The 25,187-nt window shown below is 38.5% G+C and overlaps 1 protein-coding gene across 1 annotated transcript in view; it reads left to right on the forward strand.

The window, feature by feature from the left end:
- ELL2 (elongation factor for RNA polymerase II 2) overlaps nucleotides 1–24,979 on the forward strand; it is a 70,837-nt gene extending 45,858 nt beyond the window's left edge. The window contains exons 4-12 of the mRNA XM_080803756.1: nucleotides 483–646; nucleotides 7,892–8,151; nucleotides 11,636–11,760; nucleotides 11,898–11,985; nucleotides 13,674–14,244; nucleotides 16,824–16,890; nucleotides 20,365–20,536; nucleotides 23,047–23,091; nucleotides 23,183–24,979. Of these exons, the coding sequence (XP_080659882.1) occupies nucleotides 483–646; nucleotides 7,892–8,151; nucleotides 11,636–11,760; nucleotides 11,898–11,985; nucleotides 13,674–14,244; nucleotides 16,824–16,890; nucleotides 20,365–20,536; nucleotides 23,047–23,091; nucleotides 23,183–23,299 (1,609 nt within the window). The 3' untranslated portion in view covers nucleotides 23,300–24,979. The remainder of the gene's footprint in view (nucleotides 1–482; nucleotides 647–7,891; nucleotides 8,152–11,635; nucleotides 11,761–11,897; nucleotides 11,986–13,673; nucleotides 14,245–16,823; nucleotides 16,891–20,364; nucleotides 20,537–23,046; nucleotides 23,092–23,182) is intronic.
- Nucleotides 24,980–25,187: the final 208 nt, after the last annotated feature.

A 25,187-nucleotide genomic window follows, 5' to 3' on the forward strand; every position in this document is an offset into this window, starting at 1 on the left:
AATGTTCAGCAATATTTTCACCTTAAAATGAATTATCTCATTAAAAATTAAAACATCACAGTGGGTCTGTTTCTTCTAGTCATTTCTAAAGCATGCATATTATGGTTACTCCAAAAGAAAACTTTAAACATTTTTCATATCAGTGGTAGAAAATTTTTTATAAAATGAAAGTAAAACTACAGTGCTCATTGAGACTCCTCTGGTCTTCAATACAAATACTAATTATTTTCAGAATTTTACGGATTTGGTCTCTGAGAGTTCATTTTACCCATTCTATTCAAAATATGAATAAAACATGATATGAAATGAAGGAGAAGAATTTAAATATTTTGAATTTCAACACTTCAGATTATTAATATTAGTTATTTCCAGATTGCAAGGCCATTATTTGGGCTACTGATTTTAGGATTATACATTTCTCACTTGCCTTTGTTGTGCAAAATGAGGGACATCTCTAACAAAGCCACCATCTTACTTGACAGCTCTGGAGCCTCCCAGCTCAATTGCCTGGGATTTATACAAGATAAAATTACAGTGTGTGCAACAAACGACTCGTATCAGATGACACGAGAAAGAATGACCCAGGCAGAGGAGGAATCCCGCAACCGAAGCACAAAAGTTATCAAACCTGGTGGACCATATGTAGGTTTGTATAGATATCGTTTTCCTTCTCAGATTGGAATAATTCAAGACCACTATAGGTAAATACTGGTAATATTAACCTAATGTTAACACAGAATTAGTTTACAGAACATTTTGAATAATAATAATGGTCAAAAAGCATCTGTTCTCTTTATACTGACAATAAATTGAACAGAGAGAAAAGTTTTACTTCTTTTATAAATCCCGAATCCTTTGTCGGCTGTTTGTTATTATTTTACAATACTGGGGTCTGGTCACGTTACTTTACTATGTGAGGTTGTAATAGTGGTACTGTTGTGTATTCTTGGACACTGGATATCATTACAATGATGGACAGTATAGGTTTTCTTTGGCATTTCTGTAGGATTATTTTTACAGTAAAATCTATTTAGAATTTATGAGTTTTCCATTAGTAGAATTTCAGAGGATCTTTGCACATGGAATTTTTATTGCAAAATATAAAATATACTTATAGCAAAGCATGAGGGTGATGCCTTTTTGGTACCTCAATTGTGATATCATTCATGGATTCTCATCCTCATCTATCCATTAATTAAGAGGCTGCCCCACCCCCATCATCTTTATCATCAGCTCACTCAAATATCCATCAGACTGAAGAAGTAAGACCGGATCAGCAAGACGAGTCTCTCTTTTATAAGTAGTGGCCCTAATACATTTTTTAAAGAGTTGATTGGCAGTGACTATTAACAGTAATAGGAAGAATTATCAAGAGTGAAGATGAGCTCTTTGAGGCTTTGGTCAGTTTAATAACATAAGTCATCATAAGTAAATGATGAAAAGATAGAAATTTAGAAATGTAAATACACCCAAAAACAGTCTCATGAATAACCAAATTCTTTCATCAACATCTTTCCATGGTTTGGTATAATTTTACTTCTGTATTTTCCCATTGCTGACCCAGCTATAGCACATTCGGCTTTGAGAAGCTCCACTGATGTCTTTAATAAGTATTTCTTTGGAACAAAGCCAGTGCTCCTGGGACTTGGTGCTTAGCTTAGATACATTTAGTTTGGTTTAACAACAATTCATGGCTCCCCCAGATATCTATACCCATGGGGCCTAGTCCCAACCCAGTAAGTTACCAGCAGTGAGATTTTTCACCTTCCCTTTCCTGCTGAGTGAGGTAAAAACTTCCAACCTCCTTTCTCTTTATTCTCATGAGTAACTTAACTTTCTCTGTAGTAGGCTAAATCTCAAATTGTTTTTAAAACACACAAGATCTGCCGCACTTTGCTGTCCCTGTTGCTTTGAAAGTATTCTTTTACGCTATCCAGTACCACCATTTTATAAACAGTGAGGCAAGTTGGTGTGTTTGACAAAGGACTGGAAGACTAAACCACCAAAATAGGGGTGCCTAGGTGGCTCAGTGGGTTAAAGCCTCAGCCTTCAGCTCAGGTCATGATCCCAGGGTCCTGGGATCAAGCCCCACTTCTGGCTCTCTGCTCAGCAGGGAGCCTGCTTCTTCCTCTCTCTCTCTCTGCCTGCCTCTCTGCCTAGTTGTGATCTCTGTCAAATAAATAAATAAAATCTTAAAACAAAAACAAAAACACCAAAATGATTTTTTTTTTTTTGCCTCTTAGCTGAAAAACTTTACCTTGATGTATTCCAAAGTTTGCAGATCAGCAGTTATCACTGTACGTTTCCATTGAATGATCTGAGAGTGTCCCCTCCATTCGTGTGTGTGTTTGTTTTGATAGGGTCAGGTGCAGTTTATCTGCATAGCATGTTACATGGCAGACTTGACCCCACCCAGAATCACATAACTCATACTATTCCTAACAGTGCAGGAATTTTCGAACTTTCAAATTTTCTTATAGGCCCTACAGATAACTTATTTACATTTTTTAGGAGTGACCACGTAAAATTTGAGGTTATCTAAAGTTTAAATTTGAGCTAGAGTACATCCATGCCATTCTCAGACAGGCTGGCCTCCCTCTGCGCACACATACATTCGCCCCCACAGAGCTCTACAGTGACCCTGCCAGGCTGCATACCCCACTCTGCTGGGTCCTCTGTGCCCTGGCCACTCGCCAGCACAGTACAGTGTTCTCTGGTCTTCAGTCTTGCCGATAACCTCTTTAGCCTTTATACTTTTGGTCATATAACCCCAGCTCCTTTTAACTTTTCTTAAGATGGCTGTATCCCAACCCTTTAATTATTTTTATTGTTCTCCTCTGGACTGCCTCCATTTCTTCAGCTCAGAATTCAAACCTTAAGTGTTTGATTTTTTTATTGTGCTCTGTTATGGTATGTTTTGACCTTTTGATTTAAATTTTATCCATTGCTAGACCTTTACCATATTTCTTTCCTTTTAGGTGGCTCCGTTTGTATCTTCCTGCTTTTTTAGTACTTCAGAACTATCTGACTCACTCATTTCTTTCAAATGCAGTCATTCACCCTTCAGTACTAATATTACCAAACACTTCTGGAGTGCTTGCTGTGCACAAGACACTGGTTAGCACTTTACATCCAGTTCCTCTTCTAGATATCAAAACCACCCTGTAAGGGAGGTTATGATTACCTCTCCATCTTACATATCACCTAGTTGGTATCAACAAATAGCAAATGATATGGATTTCGCCCCTTAACAAGTTGTGTTATTTTCATAAGACAATAGGAGATACCTCTTCAGTTCATAATTGAATATATCATATAAAATAATGCCAGAAGCTCACCTTTGCCACCTTAGAAGTACCTGCAGAGCAAGGCTTCTCTCAAGAGTGTCAGCCTGGATGCAGGACAAATGGGAATAATGCTGGTCTCGCTGAGGGGGTGTGCTGGCATAATGCCAGGCCAGGCCTCTGGCAGCTGAATTAGGGCACAAGCTCTCTTGTGACTCCTTCGGGTCACCTGGCCTAGTCACCCAGGAATAGAAGCTTTTGAGACCCTCTTGTAGACTGGGGGAAAAAAAAAAAACCCTTATTTTGCCTGGAGGAAAGCAGGAGAGTCTTTAACCTAGGAAACATCATTATTTCTTCAGAATATTTATGCTTCTAGTTGTGAAATTTATATCAGTGGTGAGCACTGTTGTGTTACAATCATTTCACTTTGTTTAAAAAAAAAAAAAAAGAAAGAAAAAAAACCCCTCAAGAATCACTTGATGGAACCACTGCTCCATTTTATCAGTATGTGTGCTCACTGATTTTTACCTAAATTCTGGAATTTTATTGAATTGTAAAGTTTTAATACATGCTAATATTTATCTAAATGTATAAAATAACCCAACCAGTATAATTTCTAGAATTCTTTCTCCAATTTTCCCAACTACTGCCCCATCCTCCTTATTTATAATGAGTTGATACATGTTTAAATGACCTTGGACAAATCATTTAACATCTGTGGACCTTAATTTTCTCAATTATTAGATAAGGGGTATTTGAACTGGGTAACATCAAAGGTCCTTTGTAGTTCTAAATTTTGTGACCATTATGTGTATATATATATATTTGGATAATAAACCTTTTGAAACAAAAGAGCATAAGTGCCAAATGGTGGAGATGGTTTCCACTGCAGTGGATTACGTATTTAATCATAACAGTCACCCCATCATCAGGATCCTGCCAGTGTTTTTTTAAAGCATTGGGTTGGTATTGCCAGGGCTTCTGGTCAGGTTCCACAGAACAGAAAAACCACTGCAGAAGACGTCTACAGCCCCTGCTCTCTTTCCAATGTACTGATTTAGCACCTTCCTTTCAGAGAGTTTAATCAGAGCCACTAGACAGAGGGATAAATAGTTCTACAATCTCATATTAAATGGAGACGCTAGAAGTGGACTCCTTGTTATGAAACAGCGGTTCAGATATAGTCCCAGATTACACAACTCCGTCAGACCCACTGCTGCTGTTTATATAAGGAGCCCAGGGAATTGATTAGCAGTTGAGTCTGGGAAGAGAATTAGGTTCTCCCACAGGCTTTATTAAAAGGGCTTTTCTGAGGCAAATGTGAAAAAATAAAAATAAAGCCTTTCTTCTGCCAACTTTGAACCTCCCATTTTCTTGCTTTACTTTTTTTTCTTTCTATTTTTTTTCTTTAGCATCTCAGTTCCATAACTACTTAGAGCACTGATGTTTTCTTCATGTGTAGCCTGTCTTATGTTAAACCAGAGGACTCCTTCTTGGCTCAATAGGCACAGACTGATGGGGAGGCAGCAAGCAAGTGATCTTTACATAAAACTCAGGGACCCAGTATGTCTGGATTGCTCTGTCAGCATTTAAAAGAAGTGGGTTACTCCCACAACTGGCTGTTTAAAGGAAAAATGAGAGTGGGGCATCTGGGTGGCTCAGTCAGTTGAGCATGCAACTCTTGATCTCAGGGTCCTGAGTTCAAGTCTCAAGTTGGATAGAGCTTGCATTAAAAAAAAAAAAAAAGTAAAAAAAAAAAAATGAGTAAAGGAAAAATGAGATAAAGGTAAAGTGAATGTACTGGGGGTGGGAAATTCATGCATTAGTAACAACCTAGCTTTAGGCCCCAGGTGAGACTCCACTACTGTCATACCCCTGACCAGATTCTAATTTCTTGTCAAACATCATACCCCTTTCAGGGGCAAAACGAGCCTCCCTTATTTGTCTGCCTTATGCTTGCTTCAGGGAGGAGTGGTGGTAAACTCAGGAGACCTTGGGGCTCTCCAGAGACTGAGGATCAGAGGTGGGTCAGACATACAGAGGAGGTAGGGCAGCCTGGAACACACTGGTAGTACTGTGGCTTTTTGTTTTTATTTTTATTTGCCTTCCTTGCTGGCTTGAATTCATTCTAAATGATCAATCATGGTACATGTGAGCTAAAGCTAGCTCTTAGCTAAAAAAACTCACTGTCTACTCCCCTCCCTAGAGAAGAGTGGTTGGGAGGGCTCCAGCTTTGTTTGGGGAAGTGTAAGCTAAACAGGTTTCAAGGGGGAGAAGAGTGTGGAATTCATAGCATTTCCTAAACTTTTGTGACCCTGGCTTTTTTTTTCTCCCACAAGTTCCTATTAAAATTTCAAGGAACAGTACTGTTTGTTAATACTGTTACAACTGAGAAGTGGTAGATTGGAGGGTGTGCAGTTGCCACATTAGAAATTTCGGTGTTTCTTCAGACGCTGGCATCCTCGCAATGTGGGGACATGCAGACCACATTGATTCTGGCTCCTCTGCTGTTTACTTGTTCTCTCATTGCCATTCACTTTGACACTTTGCTAGTTATCAAATACTGATTCAAAGTCCGCTAGTCAACAAAGTGGCTACAGCCTACGCATATGGAGCTTAACCTAACAGGAAGCAATGGCAGACATGAAGCATTTGTTCATAAAACCTTTCCTACAAGGAAATACATGTAAGAAAAGTCGCATACTAATAACAGAACTTTCTAAGTGCTGAGTGAGCACTTTAGACCATTTGAGCTTATCCCCTTGAAAGCCTCAGTTTTGGGGCACCTGGGTGGCTCAGTGCGTTAAGCCTCTGCCTTCGGCTCAGGTCATGATCTCAGGGTCCTGGGATAGAGCCCCGCATCAGGCTCTCTGCTCCGCAGGGAGCCTGCTTCCCCCCCACCCCCCCCCCCCGCCTTACTCTCTGCCTACTTGTGATCTCTCTCTGTCAAATAAATAAAATATTAAAAAAAAAAAAAGAAGAAAGAAAGCCTGTTTTCTCATCTGTGCCATGTGAGGCTGCCATGAGTGACCATGCCTGTTTCAACAGGTTACAGACTTAGTGTGTGTAAAGATCTTAGCACAGTGTCCCCACCACCACCACTTAATTGGTTCATGGTAAATATTAGTTCCCTGCCCATCTGGCGCTAAGGTAAGCTATCTCTACATTAATAAAAACACAGAAACCAGATCTATCTCTAAAACTTTAATCACACCTTTAATAGCTTTTCCTACTACTGGGCAGTGTTCCTTCAAAGTTGAGTTCCTTTGTTGTGCAATATTTTGATCTGATATTAATAACTCGTTACATCCAGACAGTAGAAAAATACAAGAGTCAGTGAGATATCTGTCCTTTCTCCTTTATTTCTAGGCAGGACTGTGTAGACAGCCCCTCTGGCTAGGCCTCAGGACCCCAGCATGGACAGAATTATTATTAAAGCTCCTACCCAGTTAAGCTGTTTTCACACCAAACCAGACCAGACCATAGCACTTAAGATACTGCTCTGAATTACCCACTGTTTTTAGTTGCTAGTCTTGTTCCTAATGCACTTGCCCACATTGCATGTCATCACCAGTTCTCCCCACCCGTTGACCAGAGGGCACAGAGTTGGAGGTTTAGAGTGTACTAAAGGTGCTAAAAGATTTCGCCTCAGAAATGATAAAATAAGGGTCTTCTACAGTGTCATACTAATTTTTTTTTTCTGGTTTTGTCAGTGATCAGCTATGTCCTGATGGCTCTGGGCATGCAGTATCCAGGTCACTTCAGCCCAGAGTATTTTCTAGAAGTAGCCACTTGCCACTTACCAATGTTAAGTTTAAGCAGAAAGTGGGTTAATTACCAAATGGCCCTTGCCTGGCAGGAATGATGTGAAGGCCTCCTTTTTACCATTTTTCCTTGCTCTAATTCACCTGTGTACCCAGCCTTGCAGTGGAAATATCTGCTTGTCTGGCCCGCTTAGATTGTTTTTAGTTTGGTTAGTTTTGGTTTTGGTTTTTGACTCCTAAAATTTGGTATGGCCTATTGAAAAGGAAAATGTCTAGTGGATGTCCTTCTGAATGTTGATCCCAAATTATGCCTGATCCCCCTCTTCGTGGTTCCCGAATCTGTGAGATTAAGATAATTTGCCAGCTCAGCCAAAAGTATGGTCTCAGTGAGATCCAACAGGTATTTCTCATGTTTCACATTTGCTATATTCTGTCTGCCAAAGAAATGACATATAATATGTAGATAAGTTCTATAAACAGCACAGGTAAACACAGAAATTATTAAATTTACACTTAACATGAACTACCTACGACCTTAAAATTTCCAGTCTGTTGCTACAGTGTGTTACTAATCTACCATATGTAGCTAAGTGACCAGAATAATTCTATATGCATATTTATTCCAGTAAATAGTTCTATCAAAACAATTTCAAGTCCATAATTTTAGGCCATTTATTCAAAATGCTTTCTGTTTGTAGATCTCTTTAAAGTAAAAACTGAAATAAAAAGGCCTTAATTCCCTCCAGAAATGAAGAAGTACCTAAATCAGAGTTGAGGAAACAGAGATGCTCATTATGTTCTTAACTGCAAATGTGTAACAGTGTCATTTCCACTGGACTTTAGGGAAAAGAGTGCAGATTCGGAAAGCACCTCAAGCCGTTTCAGATGCAGTACCCGAGAGGAAACGGTCAACCCCCATGAACCCTGCAAATACAATTCGAAAGACACATGGCAGCAGCAGTGTTTCTCAGCGGCCATACAGGGATAGAGTGATTCACTTGCTGGCACTGAAGGCCTACAAGAAACCTGAGCTGCTGGCTCGACTGCAGAAAGATGGTGTCAATCAAAAAGACAAGAACTCCCTCGGAGCAATTCTACAGCAGGTGAGACACCTGGAGAGAGTTCCTTCCTCGTACTTTCTCATTGAGAAGCTCATGTAAGAAGGCTTCTTGTTGTTGCTATTTGAGGTAGAGAAATTTCAGGATCATCTTGATCGATGGTATATGAATTATAAGTCTTGAATATTAAGTCATCTTGTTTTAAACATTTAATTAAAAAACTAATTGAACTGTAGCATTTATAGTAGGTTTTATAAGTTAGAGGCTACTGAATTGTTAATTTAAAAAAAGTAAATTTCAAGTCATTATCCTCATTTGAATTAAACAAATTTTGCTCTGAAATTCCATAAAAATAAGTTCTGTTGTCTCTTTTTGGTCTTGAATCTCCTAAACTATTGCTGTAGTATTTATTCGTTTATATAGGTGAAGTTGTACAATTTATTTTTATCAGTCTTCGGTTGGTATAAGCTAGAATATTTTTATCTACAAGTTTTAAATGTGTCTTGCCTTGCATGCTCTTTACTCTGCCTTTTTCTACCACTGAGTATGCTGAGATCATTCACTTGTCTTCATTAAGGGATTTGAGCGTGTATTAACTTTGATCAATTACCTTATAATCAGAAGCTTAAGTATAAAAGTAGATGATTAGTTTTGTTGAAGTCACTAGTTTGTCAGACTATAACTTTGTATACTTTTCATATTGATTTTGGGTCATAAATGTTGTAGCATTCAAATGAAATTTTTTCTAAAGCAGTAACATTTCCAAAGTTCTTAAATTTTGCCATTAAAAGATATAAACCTGCATGTTTTCATAAATTATTCAAAAAATAATACTTTTAAGTCTGTTTTTTCATTATTCTCCTATTCAAGTCATGATACTAAATGTTATGAAAGAATAAAGCCAAAATCTCCAGTTCTGGGTTAACCGATCTCCAAGTGTCTTGGGCAGTCTCAAGAATCTTACTAAATTATTTGAATACTTTTTGGAAAAACTTAATTTAAATCCTTATGTCACATAACAATTTTAAGAGCTCAAAAGACAGGATGAAAGTGAATAAGGGTGAGGGTGTATATGTTTCCAATTTTTTATTTGGGGAAGGAGGGAGGTTCAGGTTACAAATCACAAAATACCTGGTGACTGAATCTCCAGAAAAGTTGTAAGTTACCTCCTAGGCTAGAGGATGAGATGGCAAAATGGTAGCAGTTGATTCACACAGAGACTACTAGTGATGTCAGTAGTGAAGTGATTATGTATATAGACATGAAAATTTTAAAGTGTAGGTGTGCTTAACTCAGCAACAAATGGGACATGAGTGTCATTAGTACTGATCATTTGGCGGAATCTAGAGCATTGTCTCATCCTAGCTGCATGTTAGAATCTTCCATGGAACTTTAATAAAATGCCAGTGTCTGGATTCTAACCCAGACCAACTACATGGAGCAACTGAATGGATACTGAGCCATTGACTGAGATGAGAGGGATGGCAAGGAACAAGTGTATGGTCGGCAATCGGGAATTGTTTGGAAGATGTCTGTTAGACATACCCAAATGGTGATAGATGTTCATTAGGTACATGTAAGGGTCTGGTGTTCAGAAGACAGTTGGAGCTGGAGTTATAAATTAGGAGATAGCAACATATGGACTGGCTATTGAGAAAGCTTTAGAGCTGGGGCACCTGGCTGGCTCAGTTGAAAGAACATACAACTCTTTTTTTTTTTTTTTTTTTCAATTTAAAGATTTTTATTTATTTATTTGACAGACAGAGATCACGACGAGTAGGCAGAGAGAGAGAGAGGTGGAAGCAGGCTCCCTGCTGAGCAGAGAGCCCGATGCGGGGCTCGATCCCAGGACCCTGAGATCATGACCTGAGCCGAAGGCAGAGGCTTTAACCCACTGAGCCACCCAAGCGCCCCAGGAACATACAACTCTTGATCTCAGAACCATGAGTTCGAGCCCCACGTTGGGTGTAAAGATTACTTAAATAAATAATTAAAAAAAAAAAAAAGATAAAGAAAGAAAGCCTTACAGATGAATGAAATAATCTTAGGTAAGGATGGTAACAATGAAGAAAACAGAGGATAGCTCCTAAGCAGTCTAGCATAGAGAAGAGTGCACACACACACACACTCACACACACACCAAAGTAAAACAAAGAAAGAGGGAGGAGGAGGAAAACAAGAGAATACCCCAGTATGAAGCCTAGAGAAGCAATGGGGTCTTAACTCTATGTCGTCCCAAGGATAATAGGAAAGCTAAGCATTGTTGCTGTTTTTCCACTTTGAGAAATCTGGTTGTGTCTCATTCTAATGCATTTGCAAATTTGAATCTTAAGCCTACCATTTTCTACTTTATAACATTAACGTTAATGTTGTTAACGCTTTTCTTATAGCTTTCCTTACTGTAAGAAAAGCATAAGAAAAGCATAAACTACCATAATACATTTGATAGTACTTTACTTTAGAAGGACACAGAAAGAAGTGAAACTGTTAAAAAAGACCATTCCAGTAGAGAATGACAGGAGAAATATCTTTCTGCCAGCCTTAAAAATGAATCTTGGTTTGGCACCTGAATCTATACCTTTGTATTGTTCGTGGAATCGAGGCCTGGACACTCTAGGAATTGCAGTTATATGGTAGGAAGAGATTACACTTAAGAGTAAACTGGTTGACTAATAACAGTAATTTGAGGGTTATTTCTTTTTATTGGTTTTCAGGAATTTCAAGGACTTTGAGTAAGTGGGTCTTCAGGAGAACTGGCAGTCACAAGAAGCAGGCTTAGCAAGCCAAGAAAATGACAGACAAGGGCATCAGAATTGATACTATTTATGGAGAAAATTTCTGCTGATTACTGAAGGGAAAGTTTATAACCTAGCATTTGGGAACTCTTTGGTTTCTACTTAAAACAAACGACCAAGGATTTTTACTGTGATTCAAAAGTAATGGAGTTAATGAACAGAAGTAAATAATGAAGTTGTTAAACCTCACTCCTTAGACTAGAAAAACTTGATTTAAAAAAGTAAAAAAAAGTGGTGCCTGGGTGGCTCAGTAGGTTAAGCCTCTGCCTTCGGCTCAGGTCATGATCTCAGGGTCCTGGGATCGAGCCTCACATCGGGCTCTCTGCTCAGCAGGGAGACTTCTTTCCCCTCTCTCTCTCTGCCTGCCTCTCTGCCTACTTGTGATCTCTCTCTCTGTCAAATAAATAAATAAAATCTTTTTTTTTAAATAAATAAATAAAAGTTAAAAAAATAAAATAAATAAACCTCCCTCCACTTTTTACCTACTGTAGGCTTTTTGAATAGAAATATGACATACAGTGGATGTTCAGGGATAAAATATTTAGCTACTTATATAAAGTTTAGATTTCCCAAATGAAGTCAAATAGCATTTATTGAGATCTAGCATATGCAAAACTAGCAGTCCCTTTGGGGCCAATTGGTACAGTTATTTTCAGTGTAAATGCAAAATGCTGCCTGTTTTGGTTAGGAAGTAGCAAAAAGATCTAATGCTCTGTTTTCATACCATGTACCAGGTAGCTAATCTGAATCCAAAGGACCTCTCATATACCTTAAAGGATTATGTTTTTAAAGAGCTTCAAAGAGACTGGCCTGGATACAGTGAAATAGACAGACGGTCATTAGAGTCAGTGCTCTCAAGGTAAGTCTTTTTTTTCCTTAAAAAAAAGTTGTAGTCATTGTTACTTAAGTGTTGAGAAGGAAAAAAACAAAGGTAAGCTTTTTATCATGAACATTTGAAAATTCTCCCCATAACTGGAACTTGTGTCTCCTTTACAGAAAACTAAATCCATCTCAGAATGCTGCCAGCACCAGCCGTTCAGAATCTCCCGTATGTTCTAGTAGAGATGCTGCATCTTCTCCTCAGGTATTCATAAAATTATATAATCATAGCCCTGAAGTGAACCTCAGGAGCCACCTAGTTCAGGTGGTCTGGTTTATGCACGAGAGAAATGAGGCCCCGAGAAGCTGCATAGCTTGCCTTCCCACAGTCACATAGCTAGTTATCGTGGCAGAGCTCTGTCTAGAATTCAGGTCCCAGCTCACAGCCCAGACACAGCACTGCTTGTCAAAGTGCTTAATATCTGCTTTGCTTCTCCATATTTAAAGTTTACATGTATTGTAAGATTATCTACTTTTCCATTAGGTCACTAACAAGAAGTCTTACTTAGTCCCATATCCAGTCTCGAATTATACAGAAAATTGAAGATATTTAATATTATCTGAAAGATGTTCGAGAAAACTTTTTTGGGGAAAAATATTTCTAAAATAAGCAAAGAAAAAATTCTGTCATTTTCAGACATGTCTCTTTAATGTACTTTTTTCAGTTAGATCCCAATCAGAATACTCCACTTAGACCTCACTCCTTCCAGCTTAAGTTCCCCCCAAGAGATTCCTTGGTTCCCTGGTTTGGGGCAGACCTATCTATCTACCAGTGCTACTGACAAAGTGGTCCTCTCTCTGGACCGTCCTCCAAAGGACTGGGGAGATGGGACAGATGTGTGGAGAACGGTAAGCATGCTCTGGGCAAAAGGCTGTTTGTGTATCAAAAAAAGTTAGAAACCTATTGTGAGTAAGAGAGGAAGAACAAAATAAAAGCAGTTCTGTCCTTGCATGGACATTGTCTATAAAGCCTCACTTTTAGTGCCAACTACCATGGAGTTATTTATACTCTGATCTAATTATATAATGGCTGCCAAATCAATGATGCTAAACTGAAAACAGAATAAATTGATGGGATGATTAACTATTACTTTCCTCCAGGCTGAAGTTTAGGCCACATCATTCATTACATTGGATATATGCTTCATACTTTTAAGTATCGGAATTTTCTTTTTCATTTAAATATAACTGTTGCTGGATTGGGCTAGTATAAGCATAATTTTTAAAATTTTTGAAACATTAATTCCATATCATTTTTGTGGACTCATTGTCATTAAGACTTATTTTCCAATCCATTGAAGAGGTATATTTACAGGGAAGAAATTGAATAGCATTTTAGCAGGGATGAAGATACTTAGAGAAGGTGCCAGCTGTTCTCATTTTAAGACAGGTGAAATAATAAATGACAGCCAGAGTATTCATAACTGGAGCATCTTAGCACATTAGAGGAGATTAAGTAAGTATAGGCTTTTATTGCCCTTTCCCTACCCTTCTTAGTCCTGACAGCATGAAATGGTACAAACTGCTTTCTCCTCTCAATGTAACTGGGTCAGCTGTGGCCCACAGAGGAAGGAGGGTACCTCTATTTAATACTCTCTGAAGTGGTATAGTCCACATAAATTGGCATGGTCTCCCAAAGTACTTGGGGTGTGGCTATAGGACCAGAAAGTTCAGAAAACATATTTGCCAGATTCTCCCTTTTGTTTCTGTGGATTTTCTATTCCTGCTTAAGCTTGCAGAGTGGCAGACACAATGCTGGTGATAAACTTAAGAATGAGTAAAATTACTCCGTTGTTCATATGGTAACCAGTGATGCTGGTTACCATATAACCAGTGATGATGAGGTTTCATACAAACTGGCTCATTTTTTTTCTGTTTCCCTCCTCCCCACAGAAACGGCTTTTAGATTCAGATTTCATCGATCCTTTAATGAATAAAAAAGCTCGAATATCTCACCTGACAAACAGAGTTCCGCCAACATTAAATGGCCATTTGAATCCGCCCAGTGAGAAGTCTGCCGCAGGCCTCCTGCCGCCCCCTGCAGCTGCTGCCATCCCTACCCCGCCACCGCTGCCTCCAACCCACCTGCCCGTCTCCAATCCTCCTCAGACTGTAAACTCTAACTCCAATTCCCCCAGCACTCCAGAAGGCCGGGGGACTCAAGACCTACCTGTTGACAGTTTCAGTCAAAACAGTAGTATCTATGAGGACCAGCAAGATAAATATACCTCTAGGACTTCTCTGGAAACCTTACCCCCTGGTTCAGTTCTACTAAAGTGTCCAAAGCCTATGGAAGAAAACCATTCAATGTCTCACAAAAAGTCCAAAAAGAAGTCTAAAAAACACAAGGAAAAGGACCAAATTAAAAAGCACGACATTGAGATGACAGAAGAAAAGGAAGAGGACCTTAAAGGAGAAGAGGAAATTGCCAAGCTGAACAACTCCAGTCCAGATTCCAATGAAGGTATATTTTACATTTGTAAAACCAGCTGCACGTGTTCAGTGAACAGGCAGAGCAAACTCATCATGAGTGTGAGATTATGCTGTTTATGATTACTAGTGCTTTTTTATCCATTGACCTTCTGCTATTAATCTTGCATAGTGTTGCGGTTTTGAGAGCAGATTTTTTTCTTGTATTTAACAGCAGTCATTTTCCGTCTCTTTTTAGCCAACGATTAAACACAGTTTCTTGAGAATAAGATGGTAACATCTGAAAATGACTTTATTATCCTCTAGAGAGCCCCTTCTAGAAGGTAGACTGTGTTGCTCTTTCCCATAACTGCCAGGGTACTGTGCAACCTCAACGTGACCTATTATTATGTGCCAGTCTTGAACTAATTTAACCAGACACACAATTAGCGATAAAAATAATTCTTTTCCTTCTTTGCCAAAGAAACAGGGTCACCCCTCCCTTAATTAATATTAACACAGGGGAAATGTCAAATTCTTTATAAGACAGGCAAGGTAAGATTGCATATGCAGATCCATCACATCATCGTTACTCAGAGTGAAAGCAGTTTGTCTTATGTAAGGCTGTTGGCAATTGGCGTGACAGAGCTTAAGATATTCTTTTTCAATTTTAAGAACACTGTTTTAGTAAACTAGTATTAATTGTTAGCAAAATTTAACCATTTCAAGCTTTTGGAAACTGTTAAAAGCCAGAAATGTAGAGATGCAAAGAAGCTTATTACAATGCTTTATTTCTGAAGAAAAGCTAATCAGTAGAAAGACCACTTACCTGAGGTATAATGATCTTTAACACGAGAGACAAAAAATCTATTTTTCTTATTTAGAAAATGTTGTCCTCTAAAACTTAACGTCCCCCATGCCAGCACTTCAGAGATTCAAGCCCATCATTTAGCATTGCCGCCAGTTTTAAACCCAGCTTAACTAAAGCAAAATTCCCTAGGAAAATACAGCTTCAGAAAAGTTACTTTAATGAATAGAATTTAAGGAGTGTTGTCTTTCTATAATTGACCCATAATACTGGAAGTCTGTAACCCTTAGATTTAACTGACCATTTTTACCATATGAGAGAAACTTTGCAGAATAGTATGATGCAATGCCTTCCCTGACCTGGGTCGAGTGTACTGCACATCAAAGCTGACCTGTTGAAACACTGAGATCCGTATGGTACTGTATAGTGGCCCAAAAGGTATGTGTAAGCTTTTTCCTTCGAGTACTACTGTACTTGAATTTGCCAGGTCAGGAAATGGCAAGAGGTAATGAAACCTTGTGTTCAGAGTTAGCAAGCCGCATTCCTGGTTCTATCCCAGCCTCCACACTTCCCACTCTGAGATTGTGATCCTGAGTCAGGCTGGTGTTGGGGCAACTGGGTCCCAGTATTAGGAGACCTACAGCAGAGTTTGAGTATTCTCCGAGTTGGAGGCCTAGAGAAGCAAACCTAGTCTTTGAATCCTCCACTTAGGATGTAGTACCTCTCAAAGCCAGTTGAGATTATCACAGAATACTGAGGATAGATCCAGACCCACAGCCCTTGAATCTATTGGAATTTATCTGATGTTTGTAGCAAAGAAGCCAGGTGACATGCACTTGATGCCTTTTCCTTTAAGACTCAGGCTGTCATAAAAAGACAGACTCAGGCGTGAGTCAACACAAAAACAAATGACCGTGAACAATAATCCCACAGACTCTGCATAATTTATTTACTATACTTGGTCTTTTAAAATATTAAACAAAGAAATTATGAAATTTTCACTTTTGTTTTATATTGAACATGCATGTTTTGCCAGCAGGCAGGGTTAGGACTTGAGTTACTAATTTAATTCTACTATAAATGATAAAAAAAAATTACCCTATAAAGTCTAAACATACCCTCAGGAAATGGTGCATTCACACAAATAGAATACTGACTGAGGTATTTTACACACTTAGCATAGCCCTGAATGACTAGCAGTCTCTTTATTTGTCTGTTTATTTATTTTGTCCTTTTAAAAACATATCTGTAGTATTATGAGGTGTAGAGATGGGAGGAGTATAAATTGCGATTCAGTAATGCCTTATTTTGAATTACTTTAAATTGATGTGGGAAAACTTCTTCACTGCTTCTGCTGTCTGCATACAAAAAGGGTAGCAATAAAATACAGTGATCGCAGCAGTCTGCTACCTGACTTCATTGTCTCATCTGCCTTGCTTGAATCCTATGAAAAGTAGATGTTGATGTAAAATTTGTATCTTGCATTGTCTGGCTGCATCTGCCACCACAGTCTTTGAATTGCTGGGCAGATGCCACAACTGTTGTGGAAAGAATAGAAGATTGACCTTGGGTTAAGATGGAATTCCTTTATTGTGCAGACACTGCAGTAGCCAGGGCGCTTTCAATGCCTGGCGTCAGTTCTGCTGGCCCTGGTCATAGGGCCTCTATTGTTCGTGTTCAATTGTATTCCTTGCTCACTGTTGCTTATTGAGATGGAAGAACAGAATTTGAGGAAGAGTGTTCCAGATGTTTCTGATCTATTTTAGAATTATAGGCATTTTATAACCATACTGTTTGGTGAAAGCTTGAATTTTTCTTCGTTATAGGAGTTAAAGAGGGATGCACTGCCTCCACGGAGCCTTCTTCAACAATTGAACTCCCAGATTATTTGATGTAAGTTCAGACGTCTGCCAATGGGAGAAAACTGTTTAATTTTAGAAAGTTTGCAAATTCTTTTCCCATAATTTGCAAATCAAGAAAAGAAGTTCCAGAAATAGAGCCCTGGAGCCACCCCTGCATTTGAAAGGCTGCCATTAAGCCTGCTCATCCCAAATCCACCCCTGTCTGCCTGAGCAGGTTGTGCCTCCCCCTGCTCTGAGCTCTGCTCCATGGCCTTTAAGTATAGAGAAGCCTGTCCTTTGTTCCGAGGCCAGTCCAGGCATTTGATTATGGAAGATTTCAGGGATCTGACTCTTCAAAGCTGACAGTCTGTCAATGCACATTCACTTGTTTCCCCCAAAGAGAGTTTATTACTGATAAAGAGCTTAAACCTCCACAGTTAATACAAAGTAGAGATAGGCTGATCTTCATTTAAATAAAGCTCTGCCATCGAATTAATTTTAAGAGGAGAGAATAGTAAAATTTGATCATTTCACTTTAGTACCAGTTATAATGTTTTTCTTGTTACGGCAATAAGTTGCTAAATGCTGAGCTGGGGACATTTTTGTAACTGGTTATCACAGAAATTATAACTTGTACACATAATTCTAGCTTTTTTATAGACTCAGAGGCTTCTGTGTAAGAAGAAATAATTAAGTTGCAAGAGCCTGGAAAAATGGAGAGCGGAAGAGCAAACAGATATGACTGCAGGATAGTTCTGAAAATTAACAAATGGACAAAATAATTTGAGTGTAGAATGGAAAATGAACTCTGAGCTCTTTGAACATTTTTTCCTCTTTTAGTAGCATGGTGGACAAAGTTAAACTGTGCTGTTTAGCCCTCCATATACCACGAAATGTTCATTTCTAAAGTGGAGAACATTTTATACTTAAAAAGTGTTACTTTTGCTTAACAATAGTGTGAAAGCTATACTTAATGGGGAATGATACAGCATGAAACCATAATGCTCGTTATCATCTCTTAACTGAAAAGATGCCAAGAAACCATGCTGAATCCTCTCTCATCTGAGATGGTGGTATAGTTTTAGAGTTCTAAGAGGGGGTTTGGCAAAGCAACCACCACTGAACTGGCCCAGGAAGGGCCGTTTGGGACACAGCGCCTGCAGGGCTCCACTGATGAGGGAGTTCACCTCTCCTTTTGCAAACCCACTTCTCCTCAAAAGTCTTGTGAAAGTTGCCCCCTCAAGTGACAACTGCGGTACTGTGCCCTTGTTCTCTTGCGATGGATTTTGAATTCCCCTTTTTTGGTAATGATGACAAAGACTAGTTATATGTGACAAAATCATGAGGGGAGACTAAAAAATAATTCTAACCCTTTCCCCATGGATTCAGGATGTTGCTGTGTTTTGTCGACTTAAACAGTTAGTTCTCTATTTAAAAACTTGTTTTTAACTCCCTAATCTAAGGATGGTTGCTACATCTTCCTCAGCACGTTTTCGTATGTTTGTCGTGTTTCTGGCTTTTAAAAATCATGAAAGTACGTAACCTCTGTGATTGTTTGTTTAACTTATTTTATCCCAAGACTATCTGATGTAAATATAGCAAATTTTCTTAAAATGGTGAGAAAGCATGAATTTTCAAAACCACCAAAATTACAGAACTTAAACTTCGGTTGTTTCAGAAGAAAACCAAAAAGATATACAATAAAACCTTAATGATCAGTCTCTGAATAATTCATACTTAAACCACAATATTCCTAATTTTTGTATAATAAGAATACTTCTGTTACTTGTGGTTGAAAAATAGCCAAGTCCTTTAAAATTTTACTCCATCCCTGTAGTAGGAACCAACTAGAGAACCATAACAGTTTTTTGGGTTTTTTTGTTTTGTTTGTTTTGTTTTGTTTTTTAATAGTGAAGTGCTTTTTGTTAGAATGCCAGTATAACCAAATAATCTTCTATAATAGCAACACAACTGTTGGCCAGTTTGGTACTTTTCCCTAAGGAAATTATTAAATAAAATACCGAGGGTGTAGCCTCGTTTCTGATTTTGAGAAAGCAGGATATTTTATACAATAAATGAAGCCTGAGTTTCATGAGCAGTTTAGCCATTTTGCTTACATACCCTTACCCCCAGGAACCTCTTTTCCCACCCTGGGCTTCCTCTGGTGTGGAGTCAGGACAGCCCTGTCTAGGAGAGGACTGCTTCTCTGCTTGGCTGGCCCCGTTCCTTTTACAGCAAAGACACCAGCAGGGCGCCCTAAATCAGCATACTACTGCTGTCTCGGTTACACTTAGAAAAATAAACCTCCACAGTGTCTAACTCAGCATGAATAAAAATATTAATGAGGACATTAAGGTTGCACAGTTGCATCACTTTTCTCACATTTCCAACTAGACATTTTGCCCTCTCATTTTGAATAAAACTGGTAAGATTATCTGAATACATTTTTGTAGAGGACTGAACTCCAGGGTTTTCCCTGCAGTCAAGAACATAACGCGCATGCCTGAGGCATGCTGAGGCACCTGCTACCTGCCTGAAATTGCTTTGAAATCTCAATTTTTATCTCAAAAAGTCGAGGGAATTTTGCATCCCACGACAGGAATGGAGGACAGAGACCCAGGCCAGACCCTGGTGTGGTCCCACTTCCCAGAGCCACAAACAAATAATACTAACTTTGTTTTAATACTAAAATGCTGTTTTAATTTGCTTACCACTGAATAAACTTGACACTCTGGGAAAATGGCCTTCACTTACCAGTTTCCTTAAGTTATTCACGACCTGAAGTAAAACAGATTCATGGCCTTTTAATTAAGAAAGTAAATTAGAATAATAGTATACACTGATGTTCAGTTACACAGACTGTGATATTTTAGTGTTGAAAAAAACTAGAAATATGCCCCCTTTTTTGCCTTTTTTTTTCTTGGTCTCTCATTTCAAAAGAAGACAATTACTCTTTTGTATTTTATACATTTGCCTAGTCAAACGTGGGAGGAAAGAAGTAGAGGGAACAAGCCAGAGGCACCTTGCTGGCAGCAGGTGTAAACAGCCAAAGACAGACCTCCTCTCATAAAGCAGCAGATCTCCAGAGAGCTCTGACTTCAGCACTGAGTGACTGTGTAACATTCTCCTGGTTTCATGTTACCCATGGAGGCCTTCTGTTTCCATGTGACTCGTGACAGATGGGTTGGCCTCTGCCACTAGTGTGGTAGTGAATTATTTTGGATAAAGAAAGATTTGGAAAGCTAAATCTGTGTTAAGTGTTGTTTTCTAGTCACACTTCAGTTCCATTGCCACCATGCTTTTTTCACATTTACTTTCCTTCACTGGAGGTCTTAAGCTCTCCTATGGGATAATTTCACATGGAAGTCATCTGAAGGAGTGACATGGGAGCAGACAGTGGCAAGGCAGCATTCAGTCTTGGGATACGTGCTTGGATATGGTTTCTAAGTTTTTGGTTTAAATATCAGGCTTATGCATCATGTTGATTCTGTAGTCTCCATTTATCTTATTTCTTTTTTCTTATTAGAAAATATATTGCTATCGTCTCCTATGAGCAACGCCAAAATTACAAGGATGACTTCAATGCTGAGTATGATGAGTACAGGGCCTTGCATGCCAGGATGGAGACTGTAGCTAGAAGATTTATCAAACTAGATGCACAACGAAAGCGGCTTTCTCCAGGCTCAAAAGAGTATCAGGTAAACATGTTTGCTTCTAGATAGGCCAACTTCCATATTTTACCCTCTTTGTTCTCTGCCTGGCCCATTCCCAGGCAATGTGCTGGCCGTCAGAGCAGGTCTTCTGGCAAACCAGGCTCTCTTCAGCTTTTGGTCTTCATTTAAAATTAGCTAGGAGGGGCGCCTGGGTGGCTCAGTGGGTTAAGCCTCTGCCTTCGGCTCGGGTCATGATCTCAGGGTCCTGGGATCGAACCCCGCGTCGGGCCCTCTGCTCACCAGGGAGCCTGCTTCCCCCTCTCTCTCTGCCTGCCTCTCTGCCTACTTGTGATCGCTATCTGTCAAATAAACGGATAAAATCTTAAAAAAAAAAACAAAAAACAAAAAACTTCACTTGATGTAAATTAAAAAAAAAATTAGCTAGGAAACTAAATATTTGAACTAGTTCTCAAAGCTAAGTAAATACAATGAACTGTTTTCCTGTCAGTGAAAAAAATAACTATATGGCAAACTATGTATAAAATATGTAATATATGCTTAATCTTTACTGTAACATACTAAAGAGAATATCAAGGAAAAAAGCAAATACAACTAAATTGGAAAAAAAGTTGGATTGGGGATTCACTGAAATATTTGTTTGAACTGCCCACTCAGATATAGCTGCTAGTTCTGGTGCTATTCCCCAAAATTGCTATTTCAAGTACATTAAAAAAGAAAAAACCTCAATCTGGCATAGAATAGGGAAGATACAGACATAAAATACAAATGGGGTTTAATACTCCAGAGATTTGGGGTTTAAATGAAAAGTTTGGTATTTCCAGCTCTTCCAAAGATTGACAGTTAATACATACTAATCTCTTTTCACTTCCCGACTTTAAGTAGTAGTATTACCACAGCTGACAAACCAGTAGAAGCCAGCCAGACCCATGTACTGGTTGTTCTCATAGTTAACAAGCAAAATGTTTAACTGTACAATGTTTTAAACGAAGGTTTCACTCTTTGTGTGGGCCACATAACTTGTCACACTTCACAACCATAGATGGTGCCTTCATCTGGCCTACTACTCTTTTTCTGACAGGAATCTGCATAAGAATGAATGGGTTTCCCCCAGTGGGGAAAATAGCCTGAGAGCATCTGTGCTCACAGGCACAGAAAAGACTCAGGTCTCTTCTTCAGATCTGAAAGACTCAGGTGTCTTTCATTAGTGGGCCTTAATCTTTAAACAAGCTGCCTAGAGTTACAGAAGATTTTGCAGAGGAATTAGTGTCTGAGGGTGCTCTTGATATGGTAGTTTGGGGTTTATTTTTTTAGATATAGTTATTTACCGTTGTACCATGATTATATTTAAACTAAAATGTAATTCCAAAAACTGCTTAGTGGTTAGGAGGAGGCTCCAGAGCTAGACTGCCTGGCCTTGATTCCCAGCTGTACCATTTAATATGTGTGTGACTTGGGCAAGTTACCTTACTTTCTTCAAAACCCCCCTCCATAAATAAGGTGATTATAGAGTTGTGCAGAGTAAATGTAAGCATTTGGAAACCACTTAAATCCAAAGGTTACATAAATATTAGCCATTTTCTCCAGCCACCTAATATCCCTCCCTAGAGGCAATCAGTAGTACTGGTTTCCAGTGTATTCTTTCAGAGGTCTGTGTATGTGTTTATAAGATGCATATACACAAGCAGATTCATGTATGTGCCATATGTAATTGAATTTAAGATGTCATCAGTCACAGCATGTACCATGGTCTTCTGTCCCAGTAAGTTAAACTGATACGTTATTTATCTGATCTCATTAAAATGAGAAGAAATGGGGCGCCTGCGTGGCTCAGTGGGTTAAGCCTCTGCCTTCAGCTCAGGTCATGATCTCAGGGTCCTGGGATCAAGCCCCACATCAGGCTCTCTGCTCAGTGGGGAGTCTGCCTTGCCGCCATCGCCATCTCTCCCTGCCTCACTGTCTACTTGTGATCTCTCTCTGTCAAATAAATAAATAAAATCTTTAAAAAAATAAAATAAAATAAAATGAGAAGAAATGTGCATCTTAGAAGTAATGAAATTCTTAGACTATATCATTCTATTTCCCCTTTTAAACAACTAATATCAAACTGTATAAATCATTCTGCACTTTGCTTTATTCATTAAACAATATAATGTACCTTAGAGAACTTTATATAAATTCATGAAGCACTTCCCCTTTTTAATGGCCTCTTAGGATCCCTTTGCATGCATTAATGGACACTGAAATTTTGTGTACTGTCCTTTGCTTTACACATGCTACTGCAGCAAGTAACCTTGTACACATAGCATTTCACTCAGGCACAAGCAAATCTGGAAGAGAAGTATAGAAGTGCTGAGTCAGTTCTGCGTTTGCTGTTTTGATAGCAGTTGCCAAATTGCCTTCTTTAAAGATTGTACCAGTTTACATTCCCATCATCAGTATTTCCAACACCCTTACTGAGTGGGTCTTAGCTGTTTATATTGCCAAAAAGAAAAAGAAAAGTCGTTCCCTTCTGATTTTAATTTTTAATTTTGTAGAATGTTCACGAAGAAGTCTTACAAGAATATCAGAAGATCAAGCAGGTAGGAATCATCACTGTGGGTTTTCTGACCCGTAGTTGGGAAGTATTACACATTCTGCAACCTAATTCCTCCCTGTTTTTTTCCTCTGCAGTCCAGTCCCAATTATCATGAAGAAAAATATAGATGCGAGTATCTTCATAACAAGCTGGCTCACATCAAAAGACTAATAGGTGAATTTGACCAACAGCAAGCAGAGTCATGGCACTAAATCTGCTTGGACCAGAAGATGTGAATAAACTTAAGCTTATTTATTTAAAATTCCAAATGAGTTGCTCTAAGATTCTAAAAAAAAATGAAACTTTGCTTGTTGAAAGTTTCAGTATTAGTAAACTTGAGTTAATTTACTTCTATTTTTTCCCCCTTTTTACTTTGCTTCCCTGCATTTTTGAAGCTGCTTTTTTCTGGTCCTTCTCCCCACCCTGACCCTACCCCCAAGACTTATGTTTGTCAATAGAAATAATGTTTTTTTAGACATTGGGGATCTGGTGTCTATACTTCAAATCAATTTTTTTTCCTTAAAAACTTACATTTGTCATTAGAAATGATTTTTTTAGATATTGGGGATCCAGTGTCCATACTTCAAAGTTATGTGTGTTTAAAAAAAAAAAACAGTAATGTGCAAGGTGAAATGCTTTTGGATAAACATTAGCCTATTTTCTGACCTTTCTTAATGCAAACTCTTTGCCTTAAATGGTAGAATATTTAGAAATTTGCACAAAATACAAAAAAAAATTTAAACATTGTTTTGGAGGGTTAAGAAATAGAAAGGCATATGTGTATGTGTACAAATAAGCACACACATATGTACATACAGGCTGACTTGATCTAGACAGTGACTCTGCCCTGCAAGTTAACCCCCCATTGCAATGGTTGCCTTAAGGTGTTTGCTAGTTGTGTACATAGTGTGGTTAATCATTAGCTACACTGCTTCCCACTTGGTTAGAGCAATGGGAAGCATACTGTGGCCTACCAGCGTCTGAAAGCGTGTGCTCGACCGGTATGTGTGCAGAGGTGGTGTGGATGTGAGCGTGCATGGAGGACAAAAGCTGCTACTCTCAGTAGGCCAAACGCTCAGGTTAAACAACTGACGAGTGTTACTGTAGGGGTTGTTGTTTTTTTGTTTTTGTTTTTTTCCTGTCAAATTGCTACTTCTATTGTGGAAGACAAAAGCATTTCCATTTCAACAGTTTGTCAGCTTTATTAATGTTGGGCAAAATCAATATGTTATGAAAATGAAACAGATCTATAGTTTTGGGGCAAAATTATAAAATTAAACATGTAGGTAACCTATTTATATACTGCTATAAAGTATTTTTTGAAGAGAGATATGCAAAGAAGCTATTACCTACATGAAATGTATATTTAAAGATTTTTTTTTTCATCCTGGGAGCCAGGAATATAAAAAAAGAGCAGATATATTTAACCATAACATACTGTGATTCATCAAACAGCACAACTTTCATTTCATGGAGTTTATCTGTTGACGTTGATTTAAACTATCATTTGTTTTATCATGTGGGAACATGAGTTATGTGGTCAAAAATATAAGGATTTTGAACTAATGTTGATTCAACTTGTGTTGTCTTACCGTATTGTCTTTTCAAAGTGCTGCCAGTTGAAAAGGGAAGCATTATGTTTACAAATCTGTTTTGAAATGTTTGCCAAAATTTTGGTAGTATCTTTAATAAAGATGTTTGTCTCCAGCATCCAAAAAATAAATAAATAAAAAATAACTTTGTTGTGTAGCAATGTAAACCAGAAAATGTTGGTATCTGGAAAACCAGAAAGAGCATATAGATGAACTTTCCTCTTGGCAGTTCTTCTAAAACACTAACTGGGAAGAGTAGATAATATCGAAGAGTATACAAAAATAAAAAGACTGTACAAAGACTGGTACAAGACCCTGTGCACTAGAACTCTATAACATTACTACAGAAATTAGATTCTGTGTGGCATGGACCTCTTAAGGAATTGGTTTCTTTTAGCATTGAGATCCCTGGTGCTCTTCCTTTTACCTCAGAATTGGAACAATCATTACTAAATGTTCACTGATTTCAAACTTGGAGTTGTAAAAAGATAGGAAAGGAAACTTAATT

This window comes from Martes martes (genome assembly GCF_963455335.1).
Source record: "Martes martes genome assembly, chromosome: 5".
NCBI lineage: Eukaryota > Metazoa > Chordata > Mammalia > Carnivora > Mustelidae > Martes > Martes martes.